The sequence below is a fragment of the Triturus cristatus genome, chromosome 11 (assembly GCF_964204655.1).
Source record: "Triturus cristatus chromosome 11, aTriCri1.1, whole genome shotgun sequence".
NCBI lineage: Eukaryota > Metazoa > Chordata > Amphibia > Caudata > Salamandridae > Triturus > Triturus cristatus.
Genome location: NC_140594.1, coordinates 89,067,468 through 89,082,769, shown reverse-complemented (window position 1 = coordinate 89,082,769; position 15,302 = coordinate 89,067,468). Strand labels below are relative to the sequence as shown.

The 15,302-nt window shown below is 47.2% G+C and overlaps 1 protein-coding gene across 1 annotated transcript in view; it reads right to left on the bottom strand.

The window, feature by feature from the left end:
- Positions 1-14,128, bottom strand: part of LOC146783298 (E3 ubiquitin-protein ligase TRIM39-like) — a 178,803-nt gene extending 164,675 nt beyond the window's left edge. The window contains exons 1-2 of the mRNA XM_085634416.1: positions 13,628-14,128; positions 181-276 (exon numbers count right to left, since the gene is read on the bottom strand). Coding sequence (XP_085490542.1) covers positions 181-276; positions 13,628-14,041 — 510 coding nt within the window. The 5' untranslated portion in view covers positions 14,042-14,128. The remainder of the gene's footprint in view (positions 1-180; positions 277-13,627) is intronic.
- Between the last annotated feature and the right edge of the window lie 1,174 nt (positions 14,129-15,302).

Sequence of the window (15,302 nt, the reverse complement as noted above, 5' to 3'; positions counted from 1 at the left end):
CGCCCTTGGCTGAGTTCTGCCTCAATGTCTAACAGAAGTGACTCTGTTGACCTCATGTGTATCACAACCCACTCTGTAGGGAGTCTCATCGGCCTATGTGTGTCTTGAACTTTAAAAGGTACACACAAGTACATGGACACATACAAATACAGACACACAGCTATCACTGCAGACACTCACTCTGATGGTTTTATATTGTTCCTCTTTCTTGACTTTAGAGTCCAGAATATATTCCTCCTCTTTCTTGAGAAGACGCAGCCACTCTTGAAATTTTACCTGCAGAGATAAGAGTGCAATAATTAAGTGTAGATCCGTAGAGTGCAAAAACAAAATCATTACAGTACCAAACATACCAAACATACCTACCCAGACCAGCCACACATTTACAGATTGTAAGTACCAACCCCACATACCAAGACTGTAAGTACCAGACCAAAGTGTCACAAACAAGAACACAGACAACGGTGTCACCTATTTGGACCTTTACAAATCTGGAAGGACCTAGGACCAGAATTCCCGAAATGAGTGTAGATCTGTAGAGTGTGGTCCTACTCACAAAAAATATCATTTCAGTTCCAAACAGAGTACCAGCAACACATATACAGTTTGTATATAACAGTTGTACATATCCAGGTTGTAAGTACCAGCCCCAAGTATCAGTCAAATACAAGGATGTGGCCTATTTGGACCTTTTCAGATCTGGAAGGACTAGGCCAGATTTCCTGTTCCAGGTACACTAGCTTCATCTTATCTTCTACTTGATAAAGACATTAGTATTTCAGTGGGAACAGGCTGGAGAGGTCAGGGGCCTATGGCGCCTAAACCTGGCGGCACTGGAGGACCCGCCCTTCAGAACCTCATTAGGCACAACCATTGACCCTTCCTTTGAAACAAACACAGGCTTGGCAGCTGAAAAGGGTACAGAGTGAGAAGCATTTAAAACAGTACTGAGAGGGCAAAGCTTAAGCCTCAGTTGGGGCATTTGTCGACAACTGTATCGAGAAGGGATGAGCCTCGAAAACTTACTTCTCTTCCTAGAGTCAGATGTGGTGCTGAACCCTGCCGACAGGCATAATTTAGACAAACTGAGGTGCGAACCAGACGCAATGGAACGACTGCGATGCCTGAACTATGCTGCTCACTCTGCATGCACCCTTGCGGAGGGGGACAGAGCAGGCAGCCTGCTGACGCGACTAATGAGGCAGGAACAAATGCATTATCCGATCCTTTCCTTATGCTCTGTGTCCGAACGCCCACTGATCATCTAGCAGGACATTCACCAAGACTTTGCCAGCACTTTACCAAACTATACAAGTCGGTTGTCAACATAGATTTTGAGGCGCTAGAGGCCGTTCTGTCCCCCCTTCTCCATACCAGTGGTGATGCAGACGCAGAGGGCAGCACTAGACGAACCAATAACGCTCTCAGAGGTCCAGACTGCCATAACAGCACTAGCCATGGGTAAAGCACCTGGGCCACCAGCTGAATACTAGAAGGCCCATGCATCAGTCCTGGCCCCACACTTACTGACATTATACAGTAGCTCACTGGAGACATCCATTCTCCCGGCATCACTTTGTGAGTCTTCACTCATGTCACTGCCTAAACTTGACAGGAATCCTGAGTTGCTGGGCTCTTATAGGCCACTAGCACTGTTAAACACAGACTACAAGATCCGCCAAAATATTAGCGGATCGACTGGCTCCACTAGTGCCTCAGCTGGTACACCCTGACCAAAATGGTTTTCTGCTGGCTCATAGCCCATCATTGAATCTGCAGCGTTTTTCTCAAGTAGCTAAATACTCGGTATATCGCTGGCCACATTGGGGTTGTTTGGTTCCTCGACCTGGAGAAAGAGTTTGACACGCTGGAGTGGGAGGTCCTATTCACCACTCTGCTTAGATAAGAGCGTAGCGCCCACTTCCTGTGTCTTATTAAGCTAATGTACACCCTACCCACTGCCAGAGTCAAGATAGGCTCTTAAATGGCAGGTTCAATCCCCATCAGAAGTGGCACCAGACAGGGTTGCCTGCTGTCCCCACTATGGTTTTCCTTTGCCACAGTGCCACAGGCTGAGGCCCTACGTAGGGGCGGAGAAGAATGAGGAATTCCCCTAGGAGATGGCATACATGTGATCTCTCTGTATACCGATGATTTGTTGAAATAACAAGACATAAGAGAGTTGTGTGATGCTATAGCAGAGACACTATCTGATTTCGAATCCCTGTCGGGTGTGCGATTAAATTGGACAAAATCCTGCCTATACCCATTTCCTGAGGCAACCTCTGACCCGGCACTGGTGGTCAATTGCACTGGAGTGCAATGGCAACCGTTGGTATTTTGTTACCTGGGTGTCAGGATCCACCACCAACCAGAGGAACTACTAGAAGGGAACCTCATACAGGCCATTACCGCAATTAAATTGCAGATTGGCTTCTGGCGTACACATCCCCTGACGGTCATGGGCCAAATCGCACTCCTCCAAATGGTGGTTCTCCTGCGTCTATTATATTACTTCACTAACTTGCCACGTAACGTCAAGCCCCTCTTTTTTGCTCATTTGAACGTACTGAGCGAGACTTTATATGGCACGGTTTACGATGCATGGTGGCATTAACCAAGCTCTACTTACCGATGGGCCAGGGAGGACTGGGAGTACCCAATATGGAACATTACTACCGGGCAGCACAATTACAGTGGATAGCTCAGTGGATTGGCAGACTGTACCTAGCTGACACCGCACACAACTGCAGGCACGCACACTTTCCTCAATTATAAGCCTGTTCCGCCTCGGGAGGAAAGGGGCAGCACCCACCCAATTGATGTTAGCAGTAGCCTATAGCTGCTTCCACTGCAGCTTGTGCCTCACAAACAATGTTATCCTATATGTGCCTTTTCTACTTATATAGGGTATGTCAATAAGACACAGTGCCATCACTGCAGTGGACCTCTCTGCCTGGGGGGGGAAGCGGACATACAGACATTGGGAGACATATATCACAACAGACAATTAGCAGCCTTTGACGCCCTAGTTGAGGAGAATGACCTGCTGCAAGGCCATTCCTATTACACGCCTCATTGATCTTGGCGCTGCGAGCACTGTTGGGAGACATAACACAAGAGCCTGCAACACACCTCACCATCCAATATATGCATGTGATGGGCGCAGGGAGACATCTCACAAAGTGGTTTTCGGATTCACTCAGATCGCAAGCAACACGTCCATTGACGTCACTTAGACAGCACTGGGACAATGACCCATCGGCAGTGGTCGGCTATACTCGAGGTGCCCACACACATCCCTAGAAATGCCAGATTTCAAATGATACAGGGGCAGATTTACAAGCCCTGTGCGCCACTTTTGCGCCGCCGTTGCATCACTTTTGAGACGCAGCGACGGCGCAAAGCTAGCGCCATGCTGCGACACATTTACGTGACTCATCTAGGGAGATGCGTCACGTTGTAAAGACCTGCGCCACATTAAACCTGCGTCAGGTTTAATGAATGCAGGGTGGGCGTTACGTCGGAAAAAGCCTCGGATTTCACGCAGTCACTTTTCCGACGCTGGTGCGTCAAATCCTTACGCCTGCGTGACGCACCATGTTAGGGATAGGGCAGGTTGGAACAGTGCTGGAGTAGCGTCGCGCTTGCGACACAACTTCAGCACTGCGCCAACCTTACGCCAGCAGATGCGTCACGCATCTGCTTGTCCTTGCGCCACGATGCACCGCATTGTAAATGCGGCGCATCTGCAGTGGCACAAGGACAAACTTGCGTGACGCATCTTCCCTGGCGCATCCCTGCTGATTTGCAGGGATGCGCCAGGGAACGTAAATCTGCCCCACAATACTTTATAATACATAGAGAATACTTGACATCAGCCAAGAAAAACAAGGACTTTAAATGCACTGACGCTCACTGTCCCAGATGTAGGCAGGTAGACGAGGATCTATTACCTATGCTATGGACCTGTACTGCCCTCACCTCTTACTGGGAGGCAGCCACTACTCACCTGTCGCACCGCACTGGCCGAGTCACGGAATGCATTTAGGAAGTATGTCCATTAGGCCTATATCGCACATCCAAACAAGCATTGGCATAGCCACCTTTGGGACCTTATAAGTGTTTAGCCATGCAACAGTTGCATAACTAAACACTTATAAGGTCGCAAAAGCGAGACCTATTGGCTATGCCAAGCGGCCGTGCGGCCGCGAAAGTGAAAGTGATCGCGATGCGATCAAACATCAAAGCGGCCGTGAAAGTGAAAGTAATCGCGGTAAAAGCAGCACGCGCTCCCGCGCACATGCACTGTAGCTCTAGGCTGGCCTGGTAGCACTTTTTGGCGCCCTCTCAATAAGTCTCGCCAGACCAGCGCATGCACTGGGTCAGGCGAGACCTAAAAACACAAGGTGACAACCCGATTCATAGACCTGGGGTTGATTGTAGCTAAATGTTTAATTACCGGCCTTGGAAGTTCTCGGAATCCCTGCCTACCAAGGTGTGGTTCACTTGATGTTGAACTTGGTGCAGGCGGAGGCTGTCACTCTTTACCGTGAGAATATCCTAGGGCTATGCAAACTCCCCATAGCGGTGGCAAGGGACAGGAACCTACTGGACTTCCGCAGCACCTGGCTGGCGGGCAAAGAACCACAGGAGACTTCCACGGATACTGACGGGGCGCAGGCACTTATAACCAGCATGGAGTAATATGGGCAGCAGTATGACCTACCAGATGAGCTGCAGGCGGCCTAATATCTTAAACACCTCACACACATTCCGAGGGTCCATTACAACCGACAAGCAAGGTGGGAACCTTACCACACAACAATGACATAGCAATTATAAGGACAAATGATCCAATGCATGGGTGTGGCACAAACATTCGAGGGCAACAGAGTTCTTGAACGGGCAACAGTTAACACTTCACTTACCAGTTAACCATCTCTCCCTTTCCTGTTCCTTGTTTCTCTCCTCGACCATCCCTCCTACCGTACACCCCACATGTTGCACATAGAACACATACCACAGGCATCATGGGCATGTTATTGTGACCTGTATGTGTTTACCATATGTACACATGCATCTGTGTTAAATGTTAAAGATCAGTAAATTAATTAAAAAAATTGCTAAAGACATTAGTATTTTATTCCTAAAGCCATGATAACATTTAGATAAGGCACTATTTTAAAGAATAAACTTTGTCCTATTGACATTTTCAAAGTACTAAGTGAAAGTATCTATCAACCTAGCCTGGGTAGAAGGTCAACTCAGAATAAACTGGGAAACACTCCCTTTGCAGTATGACGAGGGGGATTAGCAGCACTAGACTTTGAGCTGTACTGCTACTGTGCACAGGCACAGCACACACCCTCTTGGATACACCCTCTGCCATAGATAGCCCACTTAGCAATTGAGAGAGACCCAACACATCCCACACCCATGAGTGGCCTGATTGGGAGGGCACCTCAATGGGGCTGTCCAGCACTAAACTCAGCCAAGAGTGCACTACTGGCCTGGGAGGGCATCAGAAGACACTCAGCCTGCCCTGAGCTACATGTCCCGGAACAGTCCCTGACCCACCACCGCTTTACTCACTTATGGATGACAGGCAGACCAGCAACAGAAAAAGAGGAAGGTGGAAAACTAAGGAGATTTATTCCCCGGTGGCGCCTTTATAGACTTGGCCACAGTCGGCAGACAGATACAACCTACACTTGCTGATAAATACACCTACATATGCATTCCCAATATTTGTAAAGCACACTACTCATACTTTCCGCAGGAACCACGGGGCTGCAAATCACTGCCGTTACTCTTAATGCACAATCCAAAGTCCCTCGACCAGTAACTTATGCACACAATGCAGGCAGACGCCTGTTGATTGTCCCAACCACGAAAGCCAATTGGGAAACAGACCAGGGCCACACAATTACTGGGTAACAATGCCTGTATTGCTGCAATAACCAGCTTGTTATCTACATTACGAAGCTGGATCCATCACAATCAGGTTTCCGATCTTCACACAGCACGGAGACTGCCTTAGCAGGAGTCACCGATCACACACCCTTAGCCCTCGATGCTGACATAACATCCATGCTTTTGCTGCAGGACTTATCGGCAGGGTTTGAAACTGGGTCCCACCCCAGGTTACTCCAAGACTGCACAATACTGGCATCTACAGGACAGTCCTACTATGGTTCTCCAACTTTCTAAAAAACTAGAACCCAAACCATCTCTCTGGGCTCTTTCAAATCAAGCACCATGTCAATTGACAAGGGCCTGTGCCAGGGCTCCTGTTTAAGCCACACGCTCTTCAACATCTAAGTCATCCCCCCTTGCAAAACTGTCCAACCTTTCGGCATTGAAATTCTGTCCAATGCGGATGATACACAATTGATCATCACATTTGACAAAGATCCCTGCGACAGGCATGAGAACAATTGCAGCCTGGATGCCTACTGACTGCCTTCAGTTAAATACGGATAAAAGCGAGATCCTGCTGTCTGGCAAAGCCCAGCAGCTCTGGTCGGAACTCATTCCCAAACTGACAGTTAAGAACCTCAGTGTCCGTCTAGAACAGACTCTAACTATGAAAGAGCAGGTTCTGGCCATTGTAGGCACATGCTTCCATATGATGCACCTGCTGAGGAAGGCCCTATCTTTTCTTGCTCTTTCGGCCAGGAAAACACTGGTACAGGCACTCACTGTAAGTGGATTAGATTACAGCAACACCCTACTGGCTTCTGCTAACAAGACTTTCCTTTCGAAACTTCAAGTTGTACCAAAAACACAGTGGCCTATCTCTCGTGTAACCTTCCCTCTGGGACCACTTCTTCTCCTCTTCTAAAATCTCTGCACAAGCTGCCTGTCAGAAAAAAAAAAAGAGTTGTTTTCAAAACCTCCTGCCTCACTCACAAGTCCCTAACAGGCAAAGGTCCTAAGTACCTTACCCAGAAGCTTAAACCCTACTGTCCAGTTAGGACTGTGAGATACAGCGACAAAGCCTTGCTCACTGTTCCACGTATCATGAAGACGAGAACAGGAGGCAGGTCTTTTTCCTATCTGGCCCCCTTGTACTGGAATAAACTACTACATTCAGATATGTCCTAACCACTGCAAATTTAGAAAGATGCTTAAAACAGGGCTTTTTTTTTCTGAATTGCTCCTGCCGGCAATCCTATGCTGCACCGAGATACTCCTTCTGGGGTGATTTGTGCATGATAACATAACATAACATAAAACACAAAACACAACATATGGTCGACTAGAACTCCTTCACTTCAAGTGTTTGCATCAAACCTACAGCACCCCACTTAAACAAGCCAAATATGGTGCAGCGGCTACAACCAACTGCGTACGCTGCTCTGCACCAAATGCAGATTTCTCCTTCATGCTTCACACTGATCCTAAATTGCTAGATAGTGGGTGTAGATCTCTGAGTGAGTGTCTGCAACAATAGACATACAAGTACCCCAACCCCTGCAATGGCCCTTTTAGGATGCACCAGGCGACTACCTACAACAATCAGGCGATTTGTCTCGCTAGCAGTGTTATTGGCGAAACCTAGTGCACCTCCCCAGGACGTGTGAACCAGCTACAGCTACAGGAACTACATCAATGGCTGATGGAGCTGCGCCCCTAGGGTAGTAGTTCCCAAACTTTTTCAACCCGCAGCTCCCTTGACCCATTGGCCCATGGCTCCTCACTGTTATTTTTTTTTAGGGTGGGGTAGTGTAAGCCCGGCCTCTAGAGTACTTGCATTTTTCTCCCTGAAAATGATTGGGATGAAGCTGATGAAGGTATTAAAATCATATACGCAGGGTATTGCGTATTACTAAGGCGGCGCTTCTAATGCAATATTCCTAGTTACACTTCTTTGTCCAAGCCTTTCTCAAACTTTTTTATCCCACTTATAGTGCTAGATAGCAAACCTATGCATGTAGGCCCCGTTGCCAGAGTGTTTCTGCGCTTGAAGAATATTTGCATACACTTCCATTTCTACCCATGTCATACGTGCCAACACACCTGTCTCAGCAGGGTGGCTCACGATTTTGTAAACAGCATGCAGCTTTATTTTAGCTGCCTCCTCCCTAAAATTACCTCCAAATCAATGCAAGTAAAATAAAGTTCTCTTTTTTTTTTTTTTTTTTTTTTTTAAACGTCCCACTTTCTTGCTTCCAAATGTTGGCATTATGCCATATATGGTGTTGTACTTCCCTGTGCTCCAGGAGAGACCAGGCCTGTCTAGAAATGTGTGTGTACTGAAAGAAATGTGTACTGGAAGTACCTATGATTCATGCACAAATGTCAACACTTAATAATACTTAGTGTGTTTAATTGACAGGACAACTGTACTTTCCTAATAAGTTGCATTGGTGTAAAATGCATTTGGAAACAAGCAAAACTATTAACGTGTCTAACAAAATAAATCAGGCATCCTCTGTTTACTTTGGGAGTGTTGGAACGTGGGTATCCGGTGAAATATGGAGGTAATCTCCCTCGACATGCCATCAATTAAGAACTACGTTTACAGCTTTAGGCATGTCACTTACAAATCATTGACTTCATGCGTTCAAGTCTAATTAGTTTAACTAAAGCCAACAGACCCTTCAACATTAAATGCATTAAAGCGCCTGATGCACGGCTCCCCAGGCTAGGTTTGGCGGCTCCCCAGGGAGCCACGGCACACACTTTGGGAGCCACTGCCCTAGAGCGTCAAGACCACGTGGCCCATTAACTGAGGTGTCTGATGGCCTGCTGCCTCGGGCAGGATCTGGTTTGAGCGGGAACTGGTCAAGCACTATAACTGAGCCAGGCCGGAGGCAAACTAGACCTGAGACTGGAGCGCATCGTCTGCCTGTAGGGGGAACAACAAAAGGTTGACAACGGAATGTGTCAGAGATGGGTGACTAGCGGGGGCTGATACATTAACTTGTAGTACATTTTCTGGTGTGGTGTTGTATTGATGAAAGCTTTGGCATAAGTAAAGTAAAAAAACAAAATCTAATCTAACAAGTGCTGCCCATACCAATAATAAACAAAGAATAGTTTGGGCCTCTAGCATGCTCGGTTGATGCTCATAGATGCACACTGTGCAGCTATACACACTTCAGACATCACTGACTTCTTCACCCAACACAACTTATGGGAACCTTTTTCCATCCCTCCTCCAAAGACCACACTCTAGAACTCATTCTATCAGCATCTCCTCATATCTGCTGCTAGACTTCTACAGACCTCGGCTGGACTGAGCACCTTGCCACCCACTTCACCATCGAAAGTCCGACACCTCAGCATCAAGCACAACTGAAAAGAGGAACAAGCATTTGCAATGCAATAGGTCTCGCAGTTAAATGAGTATAAGCTATTGGCATTGTAAATGACAATGCATTTATTTATGTTTTTAAAACGAAAACAAAAATAAAAGGCATAGTTATTTGCAATGTCAATAGCTCAAACTCACGTAAATGCGAGACCTATTGCCTTGCAAATGCTTGTTGCATTTGTCACCCCGAGTGGGGCGGGTATGCTCAGACGTGAGTCCCGTGCTCTCCATGCCACTGGAATCAAGGGGTGATACCCCGAAACCCGTCCTAGGATGCTTGTTTTCAGTTCAGGGAGGACCTGGCTTGGCAGTTCGGGCTGGACTGTTCCCATGAGGCACAGGGTCAAGACTGATTTGCATATGGCTGGGTTCAAACTGAAATGGCATGGTGAGCAAAAAACACAAATGGATTTAGGCCCAGATCACTGTACTGGGATGAATATATGACATTGCTCTGCATTCTGTCCATCAACTGTTGTTTTTGCAGTAAAAGAGGCGCAGTTATGTCACTGCCTCTGAAACACACAGAGGTCGAACATATTTAACATATTCAGTATATAACATTTGGGGAATACAGGCTCAGAATAAAGCCGGGGAATTTCGTGATCAGCGCGAGGCTGCTGCTTGCTTCACATGAGTTATGGCACTCTGGCCTCACTAAAGAATATCCCAGGTTTGTGTGGCTCACCTCTAGGCCTCGTTATGTCACGTTTCTTTCTTTAAAGTAACTGCAAGCAACTGAAAAGCGGCGCTTACACTAGTATGCTCACAAATAGTGCCTGCTACCCACTGCTGCTTTGTAGCGCTTTGGAAAACAATTATTGCGATCACCCATGTTCATATTTTGAGCATTTTGTTGGGCGCACGTGAAATGGAAGTGCCTCATGTTATTTTAAAAGAAAACAGGCGTTATAAACTATTTCGTACTCATGTTATCTAGCTCCAGAGGGTGAAAGGCTGAGGTGTATTAAACCACTGAACTTTCTGCAGCCCATGGTTTGAGGAATCAAATGAGTACTTTGTGCTTTAAATAATTAAGGTGGGGGAAACAAGTGGAAATGGCAAATGATTTTATTAGGAAAACTGCTAACCACTGATCCAGAAGACGGCAGAATTATTAGGTATGTGTAAGTAATGTTAGAAAGTACTGTCTGCCGACCGCGCCATCTCCTTATTTTATCCTTTGGTACTCGAGAGGGACTGTAGTATCAGAGAATTGAAGTGAAATGTAATAACCAACAATGTCATGTTGTCCTTTATTTCTAGAGCCTCTTTCATCAGACATGGTCTCTTGGTGCGCTTGCACAGAAGTTTCGAACTATGAGCCCAAACGAAAGAAGGTTTAGTGTTAGAACATAACATTCGAGGGTACGGTGTCCGATCCACAAAGTGTGTTTTTTCCTCTCATATGTATAGTTGTGGGGGCTTCGTCGAACGTTTAAACTTCACGCCCCCTCCTGAAGATTCGGGGCAGAATATGTTTAACTCCGACGGGCCTCACTCACCTTAAATCTATCTGAAGTCGATCCATGAAGTATTATTGTCACCTGTAATATTAACGCATGCTGTTTGCAGCGCAATGAAAAGACAAAACTGTAGCAAGCGCTATATAAAATGGAAATGATTTTAATAAGGCAGAGTTATGTACGTAGCACAGACATAATGTTTAGTAACTATTCTGTCTGCACCGGGAATGGATGGTGGGGCAGACGAACCGTAGAGTTACTTGTGCATGTTCTTACACTGGTAGTTTCTTTTATCACCTCCTGTTTTGTCGAAAGCGATCTAAAGCTGCTGATGACTGCGGCGCTAGCAGAGGAAATGCAGTTGCATCACATACCGTAGAACAGTCTGTGTCCTTAAGCAGCGTTGTGGGAGTAGGTTACAGAGATGAGTGAAGGTGCCAGGCTGGGCAAAGTGGAGCGGCTTGAAGCAAAAACAATGCAAAGTACATTAAAATAATTCAAACAGCGATGGGGGCATTCGGAACGGCCAACGCTGACCTACAGACTCCAGCATGGCGACAGCAGAGAGAGCGGTGAGGGCACTGCAGGAGTGAGGAGAGGGGGCGGGGTCAAAAGGGGCTGGTGAGGCGGCCCTTAGCACGTCACTCGGTAAAGCCCAATGTGCTTGAATGTAGAGTAATTATACAGGAACAGGTTTGGCCAGAATCAACACGGTCTGGTGACGTTATTTATATCCTTGGGCATGCCCTGCAGCCACCATTAACAAGTCTTAAACAATGGTACATTTGAACGCGAAGGAAAGACACCATGATGTTGTTAATTCCGTTGTCTGGCATCAGCGCCCCAGACCGACTCATGTAACAACAACAGCTGAGACATACAACGGGGAAGGCACTTTCAGCTGGAGGAGCAATGGGAGGAGGGAAAGCTGGAAGACAAACAACTAAGCGTTAGGAGAATGGGAACAGAGACAAAACAAGGCAGTGGGGAGCAGAAAGTGGGCGAAACTAAAGCATAAAACAGAACGACAAGCAGTGACAGGGATTTGGGATGAAAGTGGGGATCTAGCGGGGGTAGTGGGGGCGGGCAAGCAGAGGGAGGGGGTTGCGGAGATGAGTGAAGGTGCTGCGCTGAGGCAGGAACAACTTGCCACACGCAAGGGAGCTCGAATCAGCGCGACAAAGAAAAAAAAAACAAGGGGGTGGCAAATGGTGTGCACTTTGATGTCCTCAGTGGCCGCGGCTCACTGAGGACATCAAAGCAAGTGATCAGACAGTGCTTTTCAGGCTGCCAAATGGTGCGCGCGCCCGGCGCACATGCACTGTATTTGGAGGCCTGAAAAGCCACTGTTTGCACTTCCAAAACTCGCTTACTATAAGTCTCGCCCGAGCAGCGCTAAAGCGCTGTCTCAGACGAGACCTAAAAATAGGGAAACAGACTTTACTACGCAGCCAGAATCACACACTACCATTACAACATGGGTAATACAACCAAAGAGTTGTTACCACGCGTTCCAGTACCACGCGTTCCATTACAACGCAAGTAGTTGCCGTGTTGCTGGATTTTAAATCCAACATCTTCCCTACTGTTGCACAGACTGGAATTGGAATAGTAATATGAACTATTCCAAAGTCCAGTGCTTCCCTAAGGCAAGTTGTTGTAACGACTTGCGTGGTAATGGAACGCGTGGTAACAATGTGTTTGTTATATTGCCCGCGTTGTAATGGCATGCATTGTGAAAGCATACGTGATTGAGTCATGCATCTGAAAAAATAACCTTCAATTTCATCAAAGACATCCATCCCAAAAAAATTCAAGAACTTTCCCAGATTCAGCCCACCACAGATGTTGGAGCTTAACAAAAACAAGCGTATCATACGAAAACAGGAGAAGTTCAAACTTCCGGCTGACCTCACCCTCCTAAAAACACTAACTCTAACCGCAGCTAAAGCCTTTTACTAGGAAACCATCATCAGTGAGGTGACCACCAGAAGCAAATCCCTCTCCAACGCCGCTAAACATTTAACCAATCCTCTACCAGAACCCACAGTCAGTCCATCGGTAGAAAATTAAATGCCATCGACATGTTCTTCGCCACTAGGGGAGTCACAGGTTCAATGTGATCCCTGAATACCGACAGACATATCTTGTGTTCTTCTGCAGCCTATTCTATGAGGGTAATAGTGCACAACCTGTGATCCCTGAAAGCTGGCATATGTACCTTGTGTTCCTCTGTGGGATTAAGAGTGTCTTCACTTGCGAACCCTGAACACCCACATATACTGCCCACCCACATACACCCTTCTCTTTCTGTCCCTTAACACCCAAACCTATACTTTGTATCCTATTGAAGACTTAACTAGTGTCTTCACTTGTGAACTCGAACACCCACATATATACCGTGTGCTCCTCTGCAGCTTCTTTCTCTGTGGAAAACATGTACCTTGTACGGCCTCTTCTCTGTGGCCCTCAGGGTGCACTATGATGCGTAAACATCCACACAGACAGCTAATGCTCTTCAGCAGTCTCTTATATGAAGCCACAGGCAGTCTTGTGGTCCCCCAAAATCGACAAAGATGACTTGTTCTCTTCTGGAGCCTCCTCTATGGGACACAGAGGGCGACTTATGAACACACAAACACACACAGCTGGTGCTCTCCGGCTGCCCCTTGATGTGGTGCACCAAGTGACTTTGTGATCCCTGAATTTTCAGAGATGCACTGTGCTCCTCTCTTGTCGTTGCAGAACACCCACACACACACCTTGTACTCCTGGGCAGGTTCAACAGTGAAGCTTATAGTGTGACTTTATGGTCTCTTAATGCCCATAGACATACCTTGTACTCCTCTGCAGCCTCCTCTACAGGACTTGCTGAGTGCGTTTTATGCTCCTTGGACTCCCGGCAGACCCAGCACATCATCCTCTGATCCTCTGCACAGAACAGCCTCAGTTTCTCTTCGTGTTTCTCACATACATCTTCCCCTGGGGTCCTCACGGGGGAAAGATGAAGCTGTCTTGCAATTTCCACCATGTTCCCCAGTTGCCTGTTGGGTCGGAGGTTTTTCCCAGAAGATATTTCCCTGCACTGTGGACAGGGGAAGTTTTCATCTCTTCCCTCCCAGCTGCGAGTGATGCAGGAGCGGCAGAAGTTGTGTCCACACTCTATGGACACAGGATCCTTAAAATATTCCAAACAGATGGAACAAGTGGCCTCTTCCTGGAGGTTCCCGAGCTGAGCTGCTGTCGCCATGATTCAGAAATGCAGGAAGTAAAGACAAGTTTCAGCTTCTCTCGCTCTGCAGTGGGTGTGTCTGTACGTCTGCCCGTCTCTGACTGCGCTGGTACTTCCGGGTTCGTGTTACAGTCACAGAGCAGAGAACTGACTCATCTGACGCCTCCGGTTTGATTCCAAGTTCCCCCCCCCCCCCCCCTTCTCAGCTAAAATATCGGCCACTTGGTTTCGTTGTCAGAATCTGTAAGTGATTATTATTTTCTGTAAAATCATTTGTATTATTTTAACACGTCCATTCTGGGTCTGTTTGTTATAATATGATTTAGAAATGTTACAAATAGCTCAGATTTATAAAGATATCAAGCCTAGCTTGTTCAGGGGGAGGTGCTTCCTGGATACAGGACATCTCGCAGCAACAAGCGCTTCTTGCTTAGTTCTTCATTCAGTTTCACATCAGCTCCAGGCCTGGACCAGGGGCGGGTGGCGTTTAGGGCATTGCACTGCTATACACGGTGGAGGTGCCAAGGAGGAGTGGACCAAGCTGCTTACCATTATGGACTGCAGAGTGTTTGCAGTTAACCAGTCGAGATTGCCTAATCTTTTTAGGAGGGATCAGGCAAGACTGAGAGGGTGCTACTGCACGTGTGCCAGGTGGGGGTTCACTCACACTCGAGACCAAAGCTAGTGCAGTGACGTCAGAAGCGGTGATCATGGCCAGTTTCAGAATCTCTGCATTAGTCTGCCTTAGGGCATGACCCCTGTGACTCAGGGCGGAGTCAGCAGAGCACCATGCTGGTAAATGGTTGGGGTCAGGGCTGCCATGTGATGTCAATGTAGGAGGGGGAGGAGCTGAGGAGTGATGTCAGAGAGGACTCTGGTAGCTCTCTCCAGACAGGAGCCGAGGACTGGACATGTTAAAGATTGGAGAACAGGTGCATCAGGGTGATGAAGTGAAGCTTCTCCTTATACTCGTGCTGATGACCGACGTGGAGCTAATATTGATGAAAGCTGCACCCCTCAGCCCCAGGGCTGGACTGGGAGCCCAAAGCAGCCCTGGCAAGTTTTTTCAGACCAGCCCCTATGTGGTGCATAGTGACTGCGGTGTGCCTGCCCATTAAAAAGATTGTTTGAGGGGGCTCATCCCCAAGAACATTTAGACATAAATTATGCATTCTGCAATGAATATTTCATTATATATTCAATTATATTAGCTTTTAAAGCACAGTTAATGATGACCTTACAGAGCACTGGGACAGGGCAATCTTTGATGAATCCCGCA